The following is a 14,544-nucleotide window of genomic DNA, read 5'->3' on the forward strand; positions in this document are numbered from 1 at the left end:
TTTCCAGAAAAATGTGAAGACCCCTGTGAAGATTTGACCTGCAAGTTAGCCTTCGACAAGATACAAAGGAGAAGGTGTCCTCCCATCTTCCCTTCATCTTTCCTCTCTGCTTGCGCTGCAGTTTTTTCTCGCAGGCCCGTTAAACATGGAGGGCCGGCGGGCTACACGCAGGACTTTATCACCTGACCCTAAAGTAGGAGCTACGGCTACTCTGCTAGCTCTCTGGTACCTAGCTGTCCCTGCTTTGTGCAGTGGGCAAACATTCACTAGCTTCCACCCTGAGCGTCGGGACTGGCTCTTCAACCACCTGACGGTTCACCAAACCACAGGGGCATTATATATCGGAGCTGTAAACCGTGTGTACAAGCTCTCGGGCAATTTGACCCTCCTAGTTTCCCATGACACTGGACCAGAGGACGACAACAAGGCCTGCTACCCCCCTCTGATTGTCCAGCCCTGCACTGAGCCTCTTGTCTCAACCAACAACGTCAACAAGCTTCTGCTCATCGATTATTCCCAGAATCGGTTGTTGGCTTGTGGCAGTCTCTACCAGGGTGTGTGCAAACTCCTCAGATTGGATGATCTTTTTATCTTAGTGGAGCCCTCACATAAGAAGGAGCACTACCTCTCCAGTGTGAACCAGACGGGGACCATGTATGGGGTCATTGTGCCTTCACAAGGCCAGGACGGCACCTTGTTTATCGGCACAGCCGTGGACGGGAAACAGGACTACTTTCCAACCATCTCCAGTCGAAAGCTTCCCAGAGACCCAGAATCCTCTGCTATGCTGGACTATGAATTACACACCGACTTTGTGTCCTCCCTCATTAAGATACCATCAGACACTCTGGCACTGGTCTCCCACTTTGACATCTACTATGTTTATGGCTTTGCTAGTGGCAGCTTTGTTTACTTCCTGACGGTGCAGCCTGAGACACCAGAGAACAGCATGTCATCAAGTGGATCCACCAGTGACCTCTTTTACACTTCCCGCATTGTCCGCCTCTGCAAAGACGATCGCAAGTTTCACTCCTACGTCTCTCTCCCTGTCGGCTGTGTGAAGAACGGAGTCGAGTACCGTCTCCTGCAGGCCGCCTACCTCGGCAAACCCGGGCGCTTTCTCGCTGCCTCGCTCAACATCAGCGCCCAGGATGATGTGCTGTTCACCATCTTCTCCAAGGGCCAGAAGCAGTTCCACCGCCCACCGGATGACTCAGCGCTGTGTGTCTTCACCATCCGAGACATTAATGCAAGAATCAAGGAGCGCCTGCAGTCCTGCTACCAGGGAGAGGGGAACCTGGAGCTCAACTGGCTGCTTGGGAAGGATGTGGCGTGCACCAAAGCGGTGAGTTACAGTGACAGAGGCTGAAAACACACACACAAACAAATAGATGTGCTGTTAGTTCTGCTGAATGAAAACATTTCCCTTCACAACAATCAATGGAAGGCTGCTCTTGTTGATGCATATTTGTGTTTTCTCTGGTCTTCGACATGCGTACAAACTAAAAGCAGGGTCTCACTGTTTTGCTGTTTAGCATTTGTATTCTCTCTGAGTTGCAATGAGCCTTCAACCAAGAAAGAAACAAGAGAATCATTCCTCTACGGCTCATTTTAATGTTTAAAATTCCACCACAGTACAGCAACATCTACGTCTTCTTATCCTTTTAAATAAGGAATTAAAAACAGCAAGAATGAACTAAAGCAGCAAGCTTTTGAGGGCAGATGTTTTAAGAAAAACAAACACAGAAGTCATTAGGAAAGGGATTTGATTACCTTCTATATCATACTCTTATCAAATGGTTTTCACTCGTGTAATTACATCAAATTGTTTTGCATCTGATATCACACAGCACCCCCTTTCAAGTGTGTTTCATTGAGAGATGTTCTCAAATTAGGGATGATTTATTTTGCTTGGCAACCATCAAAGTGATCCGATTTTCCTCGAGCACAATACAAATAAACAAACGCACCCCTACTAGAGCGAAGCGTACGGGGAGGGAGTTACTCCCCTTCTGATTCTAGCGTAGATCACACACAGCCGTCTTTTCCCTCTGAAATTCCCAATTATCCTATAACACAGGGCCGTGTATCTGTTACATGTTGTCAAGTAGAATCAAGTTTCTTGATATTCCCTCTCTCCCAGGGGGCAACAGTCCTCTGTGCTTTCATTCTGTAATTGCTAATAGGAATTTAAGAATATGAAGAATTAATGACTAGCTAAGTATGACTAGTCACTTACAGTGTGGGTGTGTATGTGTGTGTGTGCATTTATGAAGCAAAGAGAGCCATGGTGTAGCTCTCACTGTGTTTAATGATATCCCTGTCCTCATGATGATGAGAGCCACTGATCAGCTTCCTTTGTTGCTAATCCCCGCAGGTCTCTAAATTGACCACTCTTATTAAAATCAGTAAATTCCCCATTAGCACAATGTCAGAGGTGATTGTCAGGAGGAGGGAGACATTATCTGATGCTAACGCTGTTGGGTTTTTATTAGCTCCACTGAGAAGGCAGGAGAAAGGGATAAAAGGACAGTGGGATAAATGATACATGGGGAGTACATTGCGACAAAGGTCCTGAGATTGGGAGGCTTTTTGTCCTTGGCCTTTTCAGGTTTCCTCAAAAGATTTACCAATCATCTCAGTCGGCTTTAAAGGATGCCAGAAATTGACCATAACACAGGCCACCATTTTCCTCTGACATTAAACCCAAGGTGGGAAGTTTCAGTGTTGTTATTGTGTCATTGTACTGTGTTCAAGGCTAAAAGTTCTAAAAATGTAGGTCATCTGAAAAATTATTGTCGTTTCACAGCTTCAGATTTATCAGAAAACTGAGAAGACAAAAAACACGAGAAAAAGAAGTGGTCATCTGACCATTTTTCTATTTTAGATAACACATTTTTAGCCTAATGTGGAGAGTCAGCAACAGATAATTCAACTGTTTAGCCATTCATCTTTGACTCTCACCTCGGTTTTGATAAACACATGAATTCTGTTGTCTAATCATGCTTTTTTAATTAAGAAAACTGTCAAAAATCTGGTCATTCTTATCAATCAAAAACCTAGAAACAGTAATTCATGCTTTTATTTCATCCAGGTTAGATTTCTGCAATTCACTTTACTCCTGTGTCTCACAAAATAACCTCAATAAACTTCAACTAATCCAGAATGCCGCAGCCAGACTCATAACAAGGTCCAGCAGGAGAGAACACATCACACATTGCACCCATTTTAAAATCGGTTCACTGACTCCCAGTCCATTTTAGAGTGGATTTTAAAATGATGATGTTGACTTTTAAAGCTTGTAGGGGGTCAGCTCCAGACTACATTGCTGACCTCTTGACTCCCTATGAGACATCATGTAACCTCAGATCCTCTTGTAGGTTCATTACTAACTATTCCACGCTCAAACAGAAAAACAAAAGGTGATCGAGCATTTTCTGTTTGGGCCCCTAAGCTGCGGTATGACCTGCCGGAGGATATCAGGGAAGCTAACACACTGTCGTCTTTTAAGTCGATTTTAAAAACTCACTATTTTAGACTTGCTTTTTATTGATTTGATGGTTTATTGCTCTGATCCTTGTTTTATTACTATTGGATAGTAATATGTTCTTAATTACTTCCTGCTGCTTTTTAAATGGTTTATAAAGTGCTTTGTAATTTGTTTTGAAAAGCGCCATATAAATAAAGTTATTATTATTATTATTATTATTGTTATTATTATTTACTAGATAGTGTTACTGTTAGCTAAACACAGGAAACACACATGGACAGCTTCACGCTTTCATTTCTATTTTATTCACTGTTTCATAACCTAGTAGGGAGAGTTAGTGACCACTAATTAGCATGTAACCATTTACTCAATGATGTTTCTGTTAGCTAGGAAGTGCTGGGAAGCTAATACTAACATGTAATAGTATTATATGTCATAATAGGAAAGATAGCTAACACGGCATTAGCTTAGAGTTTCTAGCTAACGTTATTTTAGCTAATAAGAAATGTAATGTTAGCTAGGTAATGGTTTATTGTTAGCATTAGCTGTTGTCTCACAGTAGTAAGTTATCAATTATGCCGTTCTGTTTTGAGATGCCTGCTGTCCTCCATTATTAGCTTTCAAAATTTAAAAAGATAGAATAGGAATGACATGAATTCTTAGTTCATAGGCAGCTAAGGAGTTCTTCCTGACAATGTAATTTAATGTTAGCAAGAGAGACGCACAACGTTAGCTTGAAAGTAATTTATTTCTAGTGTTAGCTGCTGTCTTGCTGTAGCTATTGCTGCTTTACTTTGAAACACAGTGAGGTGTCCCTCCAGATTTTGATCTTTATTGAGGAAGTGGTTCAATGATAATTGTTGTCAGACTGCCAAACTTGAAAGTGGTAGTACAACATAATGGCAACATTTCAGGATCCTCAGTGTGATATCAGGGGGGAATGGTTACCTTTGAAAGCTGTAAATTACCTGCAAAGCTGCTCATTGAAGTCAGTTTTCCTTTCAGCCTAAACAGACAATAATATTTTGCTCTCCTTTGACATTATACATTGAAGCTTTGTCTGTGTAGCCACAGAAATAAGACAATGTAAAATACAGCCTTTAAGAACATGTCCTCACACTCATTGAGCAGCCAATAAACCCATAGTATAATATGGATTATGCAGATGGATGTCAATGGCTGAACAACTCTCAAAGCCCATACACATTACATTTAACCACTGGATATGTCAAGCATGCTTACGTTGTCTGCCTGCTGTTAAATCCCCGACTCATGCCATGTGGCTGCTTGAAACAGCACACATCATTTTTTAGAGAACATGTTCCCAAATCTCTGTGGGCTGTATTTTTAGAGCCAAAAATACCAGATCCATCAAATATATGAGGTGAATCAAGGTTAGTGCATCTAGAGGGAGGGTTTTTTGCTGAACTGTTAACTGTATCATGCTTGGTTTCTGAGTAAATTACACATGCGTTCCCAGTGCTTTTTTCTTCCAGCCTGTTGCTAACAGCAGGTAGCCAGCAAACTCAAAAGTAGAGAACCTTAATTACACCCTCAGTTCTCATTCCCTTCTCTCCGACGTTTTACTGTGCGTATATGCTTACATGCAGGCCAAGGCTAAGGCTGGGAACGGATCTGAGGCTTAGCCAGGGGATTCAGACACAGCAGCCAATCAAAGATTTATCACCCAGCCGTCCAGCCTTCTGCCATCTGGAGATTCACACCATCTCTGTAGTCACTCCCGAGGAGAAGAGAGAAAGCCATGACGGGAGTCTTTCTGTATCAGGCTGTCTCTCTTTGACTAACACTATCATCCCGTCTCGCCTTTGTGCTCATGCCCTAACGACTAATTAACCAGTCGTGAGAGCAAAGGGGAGCTAGTATTGATAACACTGATGTACCCTGGGAGGGGATCTCTGAGAGCTGATATCCTGTCACATCCAATTCATCCTTCATTCAAATTCAACCCCAAATGGAAAAACTGAAGTCATTGTTTAACAAGATTATATGCTCTACGATTGAAAACAGTTTCTTCAGCGCAGATTAAATATCATACTGTATTGTGAGACATTTGATAAGGCTTAATCATGCAGTCTATTTTTGGTTTCACCAAAGCTCGACTGAAGATAACTGATGTAATTTGTATCACAGGAAACAGAATGAGACATGGCAAATCTATGTTTCTTCACTACTTGTGAGATGTGTGATAAGGCAGGGCTAAAAAAGAACCCCAAAACTATTCTGCAACTAGGTGAGGAAGAAAACTCAACTGCATGGAGACCGGGGGGATTTGATTTGGCTGCCAAGTCTGCTTAGCACACATCATCTAAACAATCTAGATGTAATCAGAACCAAATGCTTTGGGGCCAAACAGACCGTATGCTGAAAAAGCTAAATGCATTTAAGGGAGTAGCTATTGATAAGCTAATGTCTGGAACTGGAGGCTGGTCCTTAAGGCTCTCCCTTCTGATCCATTGTGTGTGTCCGTGTCTAATGGGCATATATTTAAAGGCATTAAGCTGTTATATATGGTACATTTGATTCCGTAACCATGAGAAAAAAAAATATTGTAAGCTCTTTCCCTGGTTTAGATACTGCAGTGGAGTACCCCTCAGCATTCTGAGCTATTTTGGTCAAAGGGAAATAAAGGAAATGCCATAAAATGGGGGGCGTGACTGTAAGAGCCGAGGCGATTATTCCCCGTCAGCATTATTGCTCTTACTCCGCTCATGAAAATCTGTGTACAGTACTACTGAAAGGTTTTACAGCAATGGAGTGTAGTGTGCAGGGGAGAAGCTGATATGCCTCCCAGAGTTGGAAGTGTCACTCAACATAGTCTGCTTACAGCACCCTGACAGGGACGAAGACCGAGAGTGAGAGAGAGAGGAGACAGACGAGGAGTATATGGAGTGACAGACAGAGAATTAATGAGTTGAGGTTAAAGAGGGAGATATATTCTGGGGGAGAATGAGATACAGTTTCTGGGTAGGAGACTATAGCATATATACAAGGAAGTAGTGCTGGGATGCAGCCTGCCTGGACGTCTCCCTTCACTCCTCATGGCACTTTGAGGCCACTGCCACTCAGACTCTGTCAGCTGACCTCATTCAACACTATACCACTGACTGGAATTTCACCAACTCCTATTTGATTTGAGATAGACTACGAGTTACACTTTAAACTTAACTGTAAAAGTCCCATAAAAGTAAATCACATTTTCCTTGCCTTAACATACTTAAGTCGTCCTCCAGCCTAGCTACCTTGAGAGTGTGGAAGCGAAAAGCCTCTGCTTTGTTTCTGTAGCCCACCTACTTAGAAAGCATAGCTTCTACAAGGTGATTTGAATTTGCTCCCCTTTGGAGTGATTTGCATAGGCATACATGCAAAACCAATCCCACTCCTCAAGCAAGTCTGCATCCTCGTTGCTCTGTTGTTGGTTGGAAAAATCAACACAAACATCTATATTATGTCCAAGCACAGGAAAAACAGTGGTTGCTTTTTATTCTTAATACTTAGTGCTAATACGTTTGTGCCAACCACCTCACCTTAGACTGCTTCAATAACTCATGAAAGGCAAAAAAGTAGGAATAAGCCTCAAATTTTAGCAAACCACTCCAAAACATGCTGTTGTAACTGCAGCTGTAACACATCAAGATAAGATAAGACAAGATATTACTTTATTGATCCCCATGTGGAAATCCGGTTGTTGGAGCAACCCAGACATAAGTACAATCAATAATATGTTTAAATAAGTAAAAAACAAAAGAAGTAAAAATAGAAATAGATAAATAAAGGAATACAGATTTAAGATATATGCAAATGTTACAAATGGTTTAAATAGTGGTAATTACAGGCAGTATTAAAAAAAATATTCAGTAGTGACAGGTTGACATGGTCTGATTATGGTTTGCAATATAATAAATAAAAATAGATATATATTATGACTGAATGAAGATAAGAGAATAGTAAAAAGTACTATATAATAGTACCATGATCACTTGCAGTACACAATAATAATGTAGTATGTCATAATATAACATGAATAATTATAAGATATAATGTAATATGCATTATAATATCAGCAGTTGCTTTCTGCTGTATGGGGTCAGATCTTGGATCATATGTGTACTGTACTGTACTGGGTCGGGTTCTTCTGGAGCACTCACCAAAATTATTTGGGGTTTTTTCCGCCTCTGCATCCATCTGCACCCACAGACAAAGTTTAAACAGCCAATCAACTCAACATCTCATTATCATAGCATCCCCACACACTCAGGTCACTGCATGGTCATTGAGGTTAGAAACTGAGATGCTGGGAATCCCCCACAGAGGCTGAATTTATGATATTTTTTGCAACTCTACTCAAAAGCCCTCGTTAAATAATATGTTACCAGAAATAATCAATCTGGCCCTCTGTAATTTTTTCTCCTGGTGGTCTTGTTTGCATTTGTAGGTCATATAAATGCATCAGTTTTAATTTCAGTTTCATTAAAGCAAGATAAACAGCAAATTTCCCTAAACACTGCAGTCAAACTTAATGAGACTCTATGGTAGTTATTATTTTCTAATGAATGGGTAAATACAGTTCATTGCATCTTCTCCGCTCACATGCATATTTTAGGGGTTGCATGCTTATCAGGCAGTGTTTTTGCCAGCGCTCATAGTTATCATGCAGTCTGTGTCTTCCTGCAGAGGTGTGATGATAGGCTGGGGTAATGAGCCACGGTGAGAGCAAGGTGGAGCTCAGTCAGGCAGAGCTGAAACATGTCTGCCAAGTGGAACAGAAAGGCAAACGTTTGTCTGGCTGAGAGACTCGTCCGCACACCTCCACCTCGCTCTGACCTCCCTTTCTCTACCTCGGTCTCCCTGTCTCTCTCAGACTCACCTCTCTCACCCCCCTCAGACACTCTCTGACACTGCTGCTATTTCCACAACTTTGACCATCGCTCTCTGCCTCTGTCTCAGTCTGTCACCTTCATCTTTCCTCTTTACTGAGCTGTCTTCTTCTATAATGCTCTGCGTCGCAGCCTCTCCACTCTCCCAATGTCTTATTCCCTAAGTTGGTTCTATTTTTATCCCTCCCTCCTCTTGCGGTACATTTCATGTCAAGGGTTTCTATGTATAATGTGACACATTTGTCTAAAAGTCATGATCACCTTTTTTTTAATTTGAATTCTTTTCACTGTTTCACTTTTCTTTGGCAGGATTTCAAAATTCCTTCTGTAACCTCAGTTTTTCTCTTCATCTGTAGCCGGTGCCAATTGACGACTCTTTCTGCGGTTTGGACATCAACCAGCCACTCGGCGGGTCTCAGCTGGTGACCGGTCACACTCTCTACACCGAGACTCGGGACCGCATGACTTCAGTCACCTCCTACGTCTACAATGGTTACTGTGTTGCCTTTGTAGGCACAAAGAGTGGACGTCTGAAGAAGGTGAGTGCCAACTCCTCTCTGCTTGCCACTCAGCATTTAAAGCCTTGTTGCAAGCGATTCTTCTCTCTTCATCATTGTGAGACCAAAAGAGTTGGGCTGTCCAGGGTTCCACAGGGCACAGACATTGTGAAGTGGTCCTATTTCCATGCAGATGGATCATGGTCAGAGGGAACTTATCTCCTTAATATTTAATGCTTGCTGTCAAAGCGTCTGAGAGGGCTAATGTGCGATGGCCGGCTCACTGTAGTGGTCATTACCACTTCCTTGTTAAGCGAGCTCCAGTGTCGCAGTGTTGAATAACCTGCACAGGCCCATTAATTTTAATAGGCACCTTTCTGCCTGTGGCCCACTGAGAGGTAAAAGAGAAAGCAGTCCACAGCCCAAAACCACCTAGCCTTGGTGAGAGAATACACACGCCACAGAGGGGTCAAGGGCTGCTGGCCAGTTAATAATGATATATTTTGCACCCCAGCCACAGGGACAGAGGTATTAGATGTGATTTCTTGCTGACAGAATTAAACGGTAAAGAAAGAGAGTGCTTCACTTTTGGTTTGGGTGATATGAGGAGTGAGATTGTCAATCGTCATTGTGGGTTTTTTTGTTTTTAATTTAGAACAGCTGTTGAACTGTTTTGGCTCTACAATCATCCAATGGAGTGTTTTGATTGTATGTCAAATGTTCAAGTGTTAATACAGTATTGGTGATCTAGAGCTGAGTCAAAATTATATTAAAATTTGATTAAAAATTACTTTTAATTATGGATAGATCATTTTGGAGATATGTTGAGCAAATATTTAAACATTCACAGTTTGTTGTCATATTAGGATGACAGTCTTGGGTTTTTATGACTGTTGGTGTGGCTTTAAAAGCAATTTTGCTATTTGAATACATGAAGTTGGGCTCTGTTTTTGGCCATCGACTTTATAAATACATGAATGTAATCTCTGACGTCATTTGTGAGTTTCTGGAGAGTTGTTCTGAAGCCTTATGATGGAGGACGCCATGTTGGAAATCATGTCTGGACTCTACAGAACTTTTAATCAACTTGAACTAGGTGAAGAGTTGGACCTGAGGCCGGTTTTTGGGCTCCTGGCTAACAGCTATGTCAACTCAGTCACACCCCTAATAATGCAGATTTATATTAAGCGCTTACCCTTTATATTGTCATAACAGATGTGTAATTAAAACATTCATCCCTGGTAAAGTGTGCATGAAAAAATAAATGAGCTACATACCACAAGATCATTTTATACCAGGCTGTAAACATGTTTTATTTTGCTGTTAAAATTGGCATTTTAACATGGGACCTTATGGGGACTCTGTGTGTTTTGCAGCCAGCCTCAAGTGGACACTTGAGGAACTGCACTTTTGGGTTCAATTTCCAACTCCAGTGGTTGTGACTTGGTTTGGATGGGCATCTTACACAACTTTCAGTCACTGCATAGACTGCATGAAGAGTTTATCAATAACTGTACTGGTCAAAATGATTGGCAATTGAATTGATAACTATAGTAATGGTCTGTTGTAGTGTCTCAGTCTTTGTCTTACAATACTTTGTCTTACATACTCATGCTTCTCTCAAGACTACATGTGGACAGCTGGTTGAAGGATTTGTCAGTATTCACTTGGCTCCTCCTCACATGGGGCTGCCTGTTGGAGTGACAGCAGGAGTGTGTCACTGAGCCATAACTGGCTCCAACACTCGTCCCTCCCCCTTCTAACAGCTGCATGAGGCTCAGTGGAAGATATTGAAAAAGGAAAGAGAGTTGCTAAAACCAATCTGATACCTCTTTTGGCAATCCCTTTGTTATTCCAAGGCTGGCAATGCAACACAAATGGCGTCTGCCTGGGTTATTTTGGTCTCGCTGTATTCATAATTAAATCAATACACCAATCAGGCTGTGGTAGAGAGAATATTCATCCCATGTAATCCCCTGTTTGAGCTGTTTAATAATTAAGCACCTTTTTTCTACTTGGTAAATTACATGAGACAGAAAGGAGCGTTTTTACTCTCTGTGCTGCTGTTGCTTGCATATTGTTTTTATCTCCCTGCTTCCCTCCACACTCATGTCTGGAGCTGCCGCCTGCCTTCTATCCATGCAAAATGGCTTTGCGTGCTGCTGTGTACTTAGGCTCGCTCCTCAGAGGGGCATGACTGTAACCACAGTAACGCTAACGTGAGGGGAGGAAGGCACCAGGATATGAGAGGGCACCTTTCAGAAGGGGTGCCATGGTCCAGTGGCTTGAGCAGAAAGTGATCCACAGAGATCACAACAGAGAAAATGAGTAGCAGTAACAGGACACATTAGCAAGCTCCCATGGAATGACTTTCAACTATTTGTTTTCAAGCTATTAGGGTATTACTCTACTCCTAGGAGGTTTCTTTTCTGATAGAATTACTCTGAATTGATTGATTACTGATTATACCCAGCGAGAGATGTCTTTAAAAATAGCTCTCAGTGTTTCGAAGGTATGAGAGAAAGCATTCAGTAGTGTGAAGACAAAAAAGGTTGATGATTCCCTCAATAGTCAGAACACCACATCTAACTACACGTAAAAATAGACACCTATGAGAACTTACAAATAATACATTAGAGGATATATTTATTATTGAGTGCAACACAACATCTGAAACTGGAGTTTTTTGGACTTTGTCTGAACCCCATTTGTTTGAAATCACGTGGCAAGGCAAGGAAGCTGCCACCACTCTGCAAAAATTTGCATGCAGGTACAATTTTAGTCCAGGACTGGTCTTGATTTGCATGCAAGCACATGATCCTACATGCAAGGACTTTCCACCTCATCTGCATGGATGAGAAAATGACCACAACTAGTGTTCATGCCGCAGCTTTCTGAACCAGTGTGCAAAAAAGACAGCATTAATTTTTCATACGTGCTGAATAATCAATAATGTTGCATGACAGAGGCGGCATGAAGAAGACAGCTTTCCCTGCAGTCATTGTTCAGTTGTCTGTGTGTCTTGGTGTGTCTGGAATATGCATGTGTTTACCTTGACAGTGTAATGCTTTCACTCCCTCAGGTGTCACAGCTAGGGCAGGGGGACAGGGTGACCTGATGAGCCCTGGCTGCAGCTCCTCTGCAAAAGCCTGATAAGCTCCTACAGAGCTGTGTGAGATACATAAACACGGATGCTGCAGGCTTCCCTCAGATCTGAGCATGACACAGCTATAGGGTGACAAGATGCTTTGCTGATGATACTCTTCTATACCGTCACGCCTTCCATACAACCACGGGAGACAGACGGATGCGGAAAAAAGGAGGGGTGTTGTGGCTGGGGATGCAGGCTTAGGGGGTGGGAGTCATGATGAGAAAAAAATAAGAAAAAGAGTAGCAAGAAGAAGTAGAGATAGATGGAAAAGGAGGAAGGTTTTTGGGGAGAGAGGAAGAGACCGTTGAAATGTGAATTTAGTGCCGCCAAAGAAACCAGGGCTGCACCGCTGCCTGTAATTGGATTGGCTCCTTTCCCAAAGAATTCCCTCCTCCCCTGCCCTCCATCTACCGCTTCCCCATTCAATCCTGCTCCTCCTCCCCCTCCCCCCACCACCCTCTTGCTCTCCCTTTGGACCAGGCTGCTGTATATGCTGCTGTTTCCTGGGCTTTGCTGGAGCATGGCAAAGCAGAAGGGATAGTGTTGGCGGATACTTCTGCCCGTGGCCGGCTTTTGCAGGAGCATTGATGGAGGAAGAGGGGTTAAGAGGGTGGGGGAGTTAGCAGATGCCAAGGTGAAGAGAATGCATATCCACTGGAAACAATAGCACTACAGCTGTGAGCCTCGCGCAGCGCATTAGCACTGGCACACTAGGATTGTGTGTATAGGGTGTGAAGTGCAAAAAATTAACTGGCTGATGTAGGATCAAACAAATCTATGTTTCCCAAAGTGTTCTCATTCCCAACTTAGAGTGAAAGCTGGTGCTCTCTTACAAGTGTTATGTGGTTAATGTGTTGCCTGAGTGCCATGGGGCTTTCAGAAATGGGTAGATGACTTCTGGGTGGCACCCACGGTGGCAGTGATTGATTGTGGAGGGCAGCAGATGTTCACCTCAGCAGAAAGCTGGGAGGCGGTAATCAATATTCCAAGCTTCTTTTTCAAGATACAGTGAAACCAGTTCCAATCAAGGCCAAACAGGACCAGACCTTTAAGCTCACATAAGAAGCTGTTCCAGTTGGCCTGTACTGTAGTTCGGCACATAAGTTAATGTCCTATTTAAATTCCAGACTTAGATTTACATTGATACTTACCAGACTCCATCATCTACATTATCACTCCTATGTACCCGCAGACCAATAGACCGCTACAGGGCTCCACGGGTCAAATTATAGAGATAGGCAATCTGCTATGCAGTGCATTCAGGACACACATTACCCAAGAATTGCATCATCTAAATTGGAATTGACTGTGTGGTTGAGTTTGTGCTTAGGCGCAGACATCTCCCACATGGGGAGTGGAATGGTAGGAAGCAACGACGGCATTAAGGAAGAGGGAAGCTGTAGGGAGCACTACCCTTGATATAGATGGAGATGGAGGGCATGGCTGCACGTGTAAAATTGGATGTTGAAAGACATCCCGGCAGTAGATGAAGGCAGAGGTTAAAGCAAGCTCAGCAGAAGCACATTGAGGACTCCCCTGTTAATCACAGTCAAATCGCAGACAGTGAAGTGAACGGCTTCCATCAGGGTTCTCTCATATAGACCAGATGGGGTTAAAAGCTGTTGAACCCAAGACCATAGAGATGCATTCCCATGTGGGTGCCTCTCATGGGTTCTACATTCAGCTTCATTACTCTGATCTATATAGGTTTCTGTAGTAATACAGAGGACGTGCGTTTGATTCATCCTCGTGTGTTTTGTGGTATATTTATGCTCATATTCTGACCTGCATTGAATGCGTTCTGTCTTTTATTCAAACACAAATCATGGTACTGGATAAGCACTGAATGGAAATCAGGTCTTGATTAGCGGTTGGTTGTATCTGCATTAAAGCACGGATGAAAAAAAGTCTCCCGGCTCTTGATGATGTGCTGCTTTCGGCCTAATTAATTCTCCTCATCATGCCCTGATGAATAATCAGGAATTGGTTTGGATGATGCCCCTGGCAGCTGAAGGGGACAACTTCAAAGGGTGGTTCAGGTGTTTAACCGGACAAGTCTTGTTGAACTGGTTAACACAGCCAAGGGTGCATGGGCTGACTCACCTGGCTCCCAGACTGGCCTAAATAGCAACAAGGATGTATGCACACAGTACTGGTGTGTCACGGAGGGTAGCAGCTGATTGTAGGGCACAAAGTGTCGCTGACTTGAAAGGCTTGTAAATGCGGCCAGCTGCTCCTATAGGGCCCTGCTGGACAAGTGGCCAAAACCCCCACAACCTCATCCACAACCTCCCAGAACAAGCTTTGGATTTGTCGCCCTCAAAGGGAATGTGATCTAAGAGCTTTGCCAGTCCACTGCCTGTCAACCCAGAGGATGCTCACCTGCGTGAATTGTTCAGGCCTGGCTTTGGTGTGACCTGGACTGGCCTGACCTTGATTTTTATGTGGAAGAAAGGGTTCACCAAAGCAGATCTGCTGTCACGAGGCTCTCAAACTGAGTGTTTGCTAAAG

At 42.9% G+C, this 14,544-nt stretch overlaps 1 protein-coding gene across 1 annotated transcript in view; it reads left to right on the forward strand.

The window, feature by feature from the left end:
* Positions 1-14,544, forward strand: part of plxna2 (plexin A2) — a 273,461-nt gene that overhangs the window by 33,391 nt on the left and 225,526 nt on the right. Inside the window, exons 2-3 of the mRNA XM_034696628.1 lie at positions 8-1,345; positions 8,742-8,924. Of these exons, the coding sequence (XP_034552519.1) occupies positions 146-1,345; positions 8,742-8,924 (1,383 nt within the window). The 5' untranslated portion in view covers positions 8-145. The remainder of the gene's footprint in view (positions 1-7; positions 1,346-8,741; positions 8,925-14,544) is intronic.

The sequence above is a fragment of the Notolabrus celidotus genome, chromosome 11 (genome assembly GCF_009762535.1).
Source record: "Notolabrus celidotus isolate fNotCel1 chromosome 11, fNotCel1.pri, whole genome shotgun sequence".
Lineage (NCBI taxonomy): Eukaryota > Metazoa > Chordata > Actinopteri > Labriformes > Labridae > Notolabrus > Notolabrus celidotus.